This window comes from Lineus longissimus, chromosome 15 (genome assembly GCF_910592395.1).
Source record: "Lineus longissimus chromosome 15, tnLinLong1.2, whole genome shotgun sequence".
In the NCBI taxonomy this organism is placed as follows: Eukaryota; Metazoa; Nemertea; class Pilidiophora; order Heteronemertea; family Lineidae; genus Lineus; species Lineus longissimus.
In genome coordinates this window covers 354,429-364,404 of record NC_088322.1, presented here as the reverse complement: position 1 = coordinate 364,404, position 9,976 = coordinate 354,429, and the positions used below count along the sequence as shown (strand labels likewise).

Below are 9,976 nucleotides of genomic sequence, written 5' to 3'. Positions count from 1 at the left end.
GAAAGAGTAAGAGTTTTTGATCAGCAACTAGAGGAGCAGAAGTCATCTCTACTAATTAAAGAGGATAAACTTGCAGAAGCATTGAAAGGGACAGGATGGAAATATGACCCTAACAAACTAAGTAATTTAGTATCAAGTATTTATTTGTACAACAATGAACCTTACTTCTGGCCTACAAAAGCAGAATACGATGTATTAACAGAAGAACAAAAGAAAAATGTTAAAGTAGTCATAGATCCTTTTAATAAACTTGATACCCACATTATTCCTTTAATTAAATCAGATGGTACATTCCTTTCTGAAGGCACATTAAAGAATAAGTATGGTCTGAGATTTGTTAATAATTTAAAAGGTAGGATTGCACCTGACCCACCAGTAATGGAACCTAAATCTGCATCCACTCAAACAGACATATTAATTAATGAGGTAAACAGTTCAAACAAACCAATAGATCAACTGATAGATTCTAATGATGATGAACTTAAATCACTGGGTTTTACTGAATATGCCTTGAGAGAACTTAGAGGGTTAAAACAGGCTGGTGATGATCTAGCTGCAGTAAGGATGGATAAGGACATGCAAATAGAGGAATTAGAAAATAAACTTCATAATTTAACAAGAGACTATGTAAAGTCTGTAGAAGAAGATACTAAAGATAAAGTGGAGTTGAAAAAGCAAATAGATGAACTAAATGACAAATTGCATGAGGAACAGTCAAAGGTATGGAGGTTAGACAATGACAGGGAGTCACAAACTAGAAGAATTAAACGTTTAATTGTTGATGTTCTAAAGAAACCAGATTCAACTATTCCTCTGAAGGACAGAATAAAGTTACTTTTTAAGACGTATGGTGTAACTATTAGCGCCATAATAACAGCTGTTGTTATGACATTTACAACTCTAGGTCTCAGTATCAGTAGTGCTTTAAGTGGTGCCACTAAATCTGTAAAACCAACTCCAGGACCAAGACCATCTCCAGGACCAGACCCAACTCCAGGACCTACACCAGAACCAGGACCAAAACCATCAATACCAGATAAAGTAAAAGAAGGTCCCAAGAAGTTTGCTGAATGGCTAAAAGAACTAGCCAAGAAATCAGCTGCGGCTTTACCGGGAATCATCGGTTCTATCGTATCATTTCTCCTGAAAACAATTGGTGCAGTTGTTGGCTTTCTAGCCGAACATCTGATCATAGCAGTTATTGCTATTGTTAGTTCCATAATTTATGGTTTAATTGGGGGTGTTAAAGCCTTAAAATCACGTAAAACAGTAAAATCACGTAAAAGGTCTTAGGTGACCTTCTATCAAAACAATGTTTAAAAAATAATTATTATGTAAATATGAATAAATACATCTCATTAAAAGACTATTATTCTAGTGAGTGGAACAATGAGAATCTTACTGGATTCCTTCGTCCTAGGGTTATGGATCGAGCTCTGCTCTCAAGACGAAGTCCGACTAGGACAAAGTCCAGAGAGCAAAGCTCAACTCGAGCAGAGCTCTCAGGACGAAGTCCGACTGAGACAGGCAAAGTAGTCCTGCCAAGAATAAAAGAATATGACGTCAGTACCAACACTAATGCCCAATTCTGCCGTAATTGTAAAAGGTGGACCCTTTTTGAGTATCAAAAAAACTTGAATTCAGCAAGGTACGCAGCTAAAACTGTGAAGTATCAATTCTGCACCAATTGCAATTCGACTACTTACGACGATGATTTTAAAACTCTTGAGATCAATATTGACAACAAGACACGTTACTTTGACAGTATTCTAAGGAAACTTGGATGGAGTCGGCTGTCCGAATCGGCAGTTAAGTATTTAAAGGACTTTGTGGAAGGGTATTTACAGTGCTACTTTTCAAGTCACAGAAAATGTCTTAGTAAGCAGAGATATGAAAGTACTCTTCAATCAGCCCTAAAAATGGGTATTAACACTCTCCCCTCTAAGTTATGTAACCAAGGGTTACATGGTGAAGCCATGCTTTTTAAATTTCACTGTGGGGAATATGATTGGTTTCTTGCCATTGAATTTATTAACAGGGCAATTGGTAAACCGCAATTAACCGATGAGAATATCACTGACCTTAGACTAGTGTACAGTACAACCTCTCTATTGCGGACACCCATGGGACTGGGCCCAGGTGTCCTTAATAGAGAGGTGTCCTTAATAGGGAGGTTATGCCATAATCGACCAACAGGTGGAGTCCTTCGAGTACTGAAATATTGAACTCATTTCCATTCAGGAGGGAAGTACAATGTAGTTTACTGAAGTATTGAACTCATTTCCATTCAGGAGGGAATGTTTTTATAGAGAGAATGAAATAAAAATGACAAACAAATATATTGGAACAATTCGTGTTTTATTTCAAACATTATTGTACGTGTTTATTTTACATGGACATACACTAGACTTTATTAGCACAATGGGACAAACAACTCAAACTGCAATTAATGTCATAACATAGCTTTGCATTCTGTAGTTTAATTAAGCACATGCACTTTTAGGCCCAGCCAGGCATAGACCTAGGCACTCTGAATAAATTCAATATCATTCAACATCATGTAACAATACCGGTAGATGATTGCAAAGTTTATGTCTAAAGCACTAATGCCGAAAGAAACTGTCCAATGTTGTCTGCTTAGCATTCCGTTTCGAATCTAAAATGCGTTCTTGTAGTGAGGTCTCAGATTTCAGAATGTTCTGGAACACGTCACCATAGTCCCGATCTAAGCAGAATAGGCGAAGTTGCGATGCATAGTGAAGAGCCATTGCGTTGGAGTTGATCTCGCATTCTGGCTCAGCCGTTTCATTTTCGTCATCGTCAGCGATTTCTGCAGTGCGTACTTGGTCGTCAACAAATGCGTTTGCAGTTGCGGCTGGCGTGCGAAATTCCTCTAAAAGACGCTGCTCGTATCCTTCCATTACGTCATCCGTAACCGCCGTATCACCGTCAAAGCCAATGTAATCCTCGACATCCATAATGTCGTCGATGCCGAAGTGAATCTGAGCCTCTTGGATGAGCTGCGCAAGGGGGAGGTTGTCCTCTGGATCTTCGTCGATAACATCATCGGTAAAGCCGGACCTGGCAAAACACGCTCTAACCGTTGTGGACTTGACTTCTTTAACTGCGGCCGTCACCCACTCGCATGCATCAAGGACAGACACGCATTTGCTGAGTTTGGAAATGTCCTCCTCTTTGTCCATTCGAAGAAGAACGGCCTGGAGGAGACGGCGTCTGTAGTTCTTCTTGATTGCAGCGATGATTCCTTGGTCGAGGGGCTGAAGCTTGGACGTGGTGTTGGCTGGCAGGAAGATTATCTTGACGTTGGACAGGCTGAAGTATTTTGGGTGTGACGGGGCATTGTCGATGAAGAGCAGGACGTGTCTTCCCTGGAGTCGCATTCTGGTGTTGAATGATTTTACCCAACGGCCGAAAATTTCTCCCGTCATCCACGCTTTCTTGTTGTGTTCCCATGCGATTGGCAGGTGGCGCTTGGAAAGATTTCGAAAACATCTCGGGTTGGCCGACTTTCCAATGATGAGAGTCTGTTCAAAATCACCCTCGAGGTTGACGCATAATGACGCTGTGATGCGGTCTTTAGATTTCTTGCCTCCCTTGCATTCGTCACCCCGTACTCTCAGCGTTTTACATGGCAAGGCGCAGTAGAATAGGCCAGTCTCGTCCATGTTAAAAATGTCTTTCGGGTCGTAGCCGGCAACCAGTTCAGGCAGTTTCTTCTTCCATTCATCAACCATATTGTCGTCGACACTCTCACTTTCGCCGCAAATTGTCACTTGGTTTATGTTGTGCCGGGTCTTCCACTTTTCTAGCCAACCATTCGATGCCTTGAAGTCTTTCTTGTCTAAACCAAGGGCGATCTGTCTGGCTATCTCTTGGATCATCGGTCCGGATACTGGGAGGCTGTGGGACCTTGCTTGCTGGAACCATTTCCAAGTCAGATCGTCAACATCTTGCAACTCTGATGACACATTGAGCCTCTTCCTCTCTGTTGGTGCATTTTCTTCATATGCATCGAGATATTCGGCCTTCCTCTTCAAGACTGTCGAAACTTGGGTCTTCCCGATGTCAAACATCTCAGCAAGTTGACGACATGACTTCCCCTCGCTGTCTTTGGCCTTTATCAACTTGATCTTGTCTTTCAGTTGAAGTTCCCGTCTTGCTGGTCTTGGTTTGCTCTGTGTCGGCATCTTGCGTTGAAATCTCGAACTTGTAAACTGATCGGTGTTGCGTTGAATGACGTGACTTCTTTGGTATTCGGAGAATGAATGATTTCTAGAGTAAAATGCGCCCTTTTTATTGCAAAATCTCAACAGTACGCCATGATGTGTGAAAAAACCGTGCAATTTTAGTTCATCGGCCACCTTTGATCAACAATTAATTTTTGTTTTTATTTCTCTACTCACGCTTATTCGCCGCAGCATTGACAACACGGCGTGGATTTGTGAGTGTCGCTGACACTGTCAGGTGACAATGAGTGAAAAGCTGAGAAGATGACTAAACAAATGCCGCGGCTTGATTAGGATACAAAAGCAAGGTGTCATGGGGTAATTACCTTGATTAATTGCGCAAACATCACACCTCTCAGGCCTATCTGATTATCCAAGCGCACACAGGAAGCCATTGATTTTGCCGACTGTCCGTAATTGGGAGGGAATCGGGCCAAAAAATGACCGTCGCCCTGTCCGCAATTCGGAATAGAGAGGTGTCCGCCCTACAGAGTGGAAATGACTTAGTAAAAATCGGGACTGGGCGGAGGTGTCCGTAAAGTAGAGGTGTCCGCCTGGCAGAGGTGTCCGCAGGGGGAGGTTGTACTGTACTATGCTTTCCTTAGATTTCTGCATTACTGTGGTGTCAAGGTCACCATTAACTACAAGGTATTTTTACACCAAGCCTTTAAAACGCTGAAAATTGATTATGTAATATTTACACCTTTTTTAACCAACAAGGAGCGAGTAAATGATTTGGAGAGATTATGGTATGATTTCACTCAAAGTATTTTCTTCCAGAATTACAAGGTTGAGAAGGAATATGACCAGGATATTGACAAGCAGTTTGACGTTTTACTGAGTGCCAGTGCAGGTAGAGACAATAACTGCATCAGTAGTATTAAGTTTACACCAGCCGGACTTCGTCCTGAGAGCTCTGCTCGAGCCGGACTTCGTCCTGAGAGCATAGCTCGATCTAGTGTTAAGATGCAATAAAGTTGTGAAAACAGCATTTTGCACTTAACAGTCATTTTTCCATAATTTTAAATGAATAATCAGCAAATGAATAGTCAGACATCTGCAGTGATTGAACAACAGATGAAACAGATTGGTGTTATGAGTCCTGAGAGCTTAGCTCGAGTTGGGGCTTCTAACCAACAGAACACTGGTAATTACCAACAAAACAGAACTAATTTTCAACAGAACTGTTCTACAAATCAACAAGTTTCAAACAAGCAGTTGAATAATTTAAATTTAGTTACTCCTAGTCAGGGAATAGTTAATCCCAGTCAAGGAATAGTCAATTCTAGTTACCAACTAGGATCAACTAGCAATCAACAAGGTTCAAGTAGCAATCAACAAAATTTGAACTATTTGACTGATAGTGGCCTTAAAGCCAAACAAGACTTAGAGATTCTAGTTGCAACTGGTAAAAGCAAGGATTTCCTTAATAAACAAATAACTTTTAATGACTTAGATAATATGAATGAAAAAGAAATCTTAAAACACCATAGAATGTATGAAACAAAGATGGCTGCCAGACTTAATGATTCTTTGGGTAAGACAGTAATTAAAGCTTACACTAAATTATCAAGGTGGTTATTACCAATAGATGATGAAGATGATCTTTACCATGATCTTAGAAATGATTATTTGATAACTAACGAGTTGGATAAATGGCTTGGATGGTTGAGTTTGAGAATGGGTGCACTAACTGCACTTGCCTCAACAACACTTATTACTTTAGGTCATTGTCATGAGGAATCATCTATGAATACATCGAGTATGACTGCATCAAATATTAATACACCAAATATGACTGTCTCTGAATGTGACAAACCAATAGATGAAAGTCTAGATATCACAGGTAGTGATGATAAAGAAGACTAAATTAACCTGGTTATGAGAACATAGTTCGAATTAATTTGAGCAAGATAAATGGAACTTGAAACTGTAACTGATACTACTCGAGCTATGCTCTCAGGAGAAAGTCCGACTAGGACTACGTCCCGAGAACAAAGTTCGACTAAAGTTTCAGTGTCTAAGAAACCTCGATCAGAGAAACAATTAGCATGGTCTAGAGAACTGGGTAGAAGATCTAAGGAATTTAAGAGGATAAAAAAGGATAAGACGACATTTAAAGTACAGGACTCCTCACCAAAAAACAGAGTTGTGGAAAAGGAGGAAGAAGAAGTAGAGGAAGAAGAACCACAATCTCAAAATACTGATGTATCACTGCGTGAATCTAGTAGTAATACTTATGTCTATGTACTCGGTTTAGGTGCCGTTATTTTAGCAGCATTCATTATGTTTAAGAAACTTCCTAAAAAAGTAAGTAAAGAGCAGCGATCAGGCTTGAATCGAGCTATGCTCTCAGGACAAAGTCCTAATCGAACTTTTTTCTCTGGACAAAGTCCGAATGAAGCAGTCATGAAGGGATCAATTAACCCTCTTGTTAAACCTGTAGTTAAAGAGAAGAAATGTACTATTCCTTTAATGGAATGATCTCATCAGGTGGTCGAACTTTGTTCTCGGGACCTTGTCCTAGTCAGACTTCGTCCTGAGATCAGAGCTCGAGTCCGAGGTGCTTGTCTTCACCACAAGAGTTTAACTCTATTCGGACTTTGTCCTGAGAGTTTAACTCTATTCGGACTTCGTCCTGAGAGCATAGCTCGATTCTTAACTCTAAAAAAACCTCTGTTCCTCTGAAATTAACTAGCTTACCATTCTCATCAGTGATTTCGAATTTTATGTGATTAGTACACTTATTTATCGTTTTCTTACTATTCGGTTCGTATCGCTGCATTTTTATTTGGTCACCATCTTCTACAGGTATGATGCAGAAAATGTTAGATGGTTTATTGTTGTAGAGGGTCTTAGCTTTGTCAACCAAATTAGCTTGCAGGAATAGATATTTCCTGTAAAAGTTGAGTGGTCTTGTGGAGTAGTATTTTCCTTTCTTGGTGAATTTAGTTTGCTTAAAGCCAAACCACTCATTCACCACTGTGAGCTGTTTTTCTATCACCTCTCTTATGGTTTTGCTTATTTGAAAACCTTCTGTGTTTCTCTCAATCTTGATTTTTTCATTTTTATCTAACTTGTCCACTTTCAGAGGGTACTCTTTATCCTCTGTAAGTTCAAGGGTTATGTAATTATTGTTATCACAGTAAATTTTCACATGGCTAATTCCAATTTCTTTTATGTATTTTTGCCATACCTCACAAAACTCACTTAAACTAAAATGTCGAGAGTATGGAAATGTGTATTGAGTAATGGTGTCTTTAGTTGTGGTAGAATCATTTTCCAAATGCCGTTCGCAAATTTTCATGACTTCCTTTTCAAGTGTATCTGTTTCAAGTCCAGGAGCAAATAATGTCCTACACCATAATTGTTTATCTAAGGGCTCATGTGTTGTAATTCTGGTTATTTCGACTAGAAATGAGAAAATCCTTACTCCCTCTGGTAGAAAATCACCTGTCCACCATGAATTGTAAAAGGTTATCGATTTCAAAGTAATGGATTTTATGTCTAATTGGTCTGTTAAGTAGTACTCAAATTTGGCTTCATTACATTCTTGTTCATTGATTATGAAGTCCATTTCTATTTAATTCAAGAGATTTATTGAATTTAATAAATTTTAATCTAATAAATAGAATGACTGATAAGAATCAGAAAATACTTTGCACTACATGTGACAAGTACATATCATACAATAATATGGCCATTCACAGGAGAACCAAAGGTCACTTAAGTAAATTAAATCCGGATTATGTCCCTATTGCTCAACCCCGAGCCCCATCACTGATCCCTAAAACTATGGATAAGAAACTTGCATTTGAGGAAAATGAGCTAGATGGCATAAAGAAAGTGAGTGGAATAGAAATAGTAAAACAATTTGGAAAGCCTGTAGTCACCATTAGTTTGAAGATTGACAGAGAAGCTAAACAAGTGTATGAATACAGAGATAAATTAGAGGAGGTATTATTTCAACTCAATGATTACCATCACAAAATTAGCATATCAGTATTTGCTCAGTTTGATCGACCTTTGGTCGAAGAGCAGAGCATTGATCGTCAGGGTGAAAGTGTAACACACCCCATACAGTCTCCAATGGAAAGCATAATTTCAAGGAACCAGGCAATTTATGCCATAACCAACCAGTTAAACTACATTAAGACACAGATTGAGGAAAGGTACTTTCAAGGTTCTGGACTTACTTTAAATAAAATAGAGTCTTGTAACATGACCATCTGTTCTTACAAGAGGTGTAAAGGTGGTCATTACACTAAATTACCATTTAAAACAAAAGCAGTAATAAATGTGGAATCAAATGACAATAAATGTTTTCTCTGGTCTTTATTGGCCGCTAAATATCTGAAAGAAAATCCAGAGACGGACTTTGTCCTGAGAGCAGAGCTCGAGAGTACATTCAATATCACTACCGATATGCTAGAAATGACTTCGTCACGAGAACAGAGTTCGAAAACTACTGATATCAAAATCGAGCTCTGCTCTCAGTACGGAGTACAAATCAAATCATTTCCTGTATGTATTCAAAAGGATATCCCTAAGATAGAGAGTGATAATAATCTCAAGATTAATGTGTTCAAGTTAGAGAACGAATGGGCTAAGAGCACCTGTGAGGCAAAACTAGAACCTCTCTACCTGTCCAAGAATTATGATGATGATGATGTCATCGATCTGTTGTATTTCAAGGACCATTTCATGTACATAAGAGACATCAATCTTTTCTTCAGGACACTAGCTCATAGAGTGTATCTTTGCAGGAGATGCATGAATTACTTTTACAGGAAGTCAACACTAGATAAACATAAAAAGAAATGTGGAGAACACGATTACTGTAAGATTACTTTGCCTACACCTAACAGTAAATGGTCACAAATTAAATTTGAAAAACACTCATTCAAAAATAGAGTTCCGTTTGTGATCTATGCTGATTTCGAAGCGATAAGCGAACCTTGTTCTTCTGCCGAAGGCAACATACCAGTAGTATCAGTAGAGCCACCTATGATGAAAGAACCGAGTTCAAAGAAACTTTTTAAACAAAATGCATCAGCTGTTGGTGTTTATGTTCACTCAGACTACACACACCTTTACAGTAGCCAGTATGTGTCTCACAGGGGTGCTGATGTTGTAGATGTGTTCTGTAATTGGTTAATCAGGATGGAAGAACAATTCTCCAATTTATTGAACTGTAACTTTCCTCTAACAATGACAGATGAAGACTGGCATAAATATCAATTAGAAACACATTGTTACTATTGTAATCAACCTTTGGGTTATGACAAGGTCAAGGATCATGATCACTACTGTGGTAGATATCGAGGTGCTGCTCACAACTCGTGTAATTTGAATGAAAAGAAAGCTATGTTTGTTCCAGTGTTTTTTCACAATCTCAGTAATTACGATTCTCACTTATTTATTAAAGAATTAATGAATAAGCTACCGAAGTACAAGAAACTGAAAATACTTGCCAAAACATCAGAGGAATACATTTCATTTCAGTTCGGTTGTTTCAGGTTTTTGGACTCGTACAGATTCCTGCAGTCCAGTTTAGACAACATAACCAAATCAATGTTGGATGATGATTTTAAAATTACCAGACAGCTGTTCCCAAATACCACTGACTTTAAGCTATTGAGGAAGAAGGGTTCAGTACCTTACTCTTTTTACACATCACATGAAAGCTACAATGTTACTTACCTAGAAAAGTCTATGTTTTTTGACGA

General features: G+C 38.9%; 1 protein-coding gene across 1 annotated transcript; it reads right to left on the bottom strand.

Annotated features, from left to right (window-relative positions):
- Positions 1 to 2,603: 2,603 nt before the first annotated feature.
- Positions 2,604 to 4,208, bottom strand: LOC135499928 (tigger transposable element-derived protein 6-like). Its single transcript, XM_064790991.1, has one exon. The coding sequence runs from the start codon at positions 4,206 to 4,208 to the stop codon at positions 2,604 to 2,606; it is 1,605 nt and encodes a 534-aa protein (XP_064647061.1).
- Between the last annotated feature and the right edge of the window lie 5,768 nt (positions 4,209 to 9,976).

Bases quoted from the DNA above. Each gene is read 5' to 3' on its own strand.
- LOC135499928 (XM_064790991.1), bottom strand. From the start codon at position 4,208: ATGCCGACACAGAGCAAACCAAGACCAGCAAGACGGGAACTTCAACTG.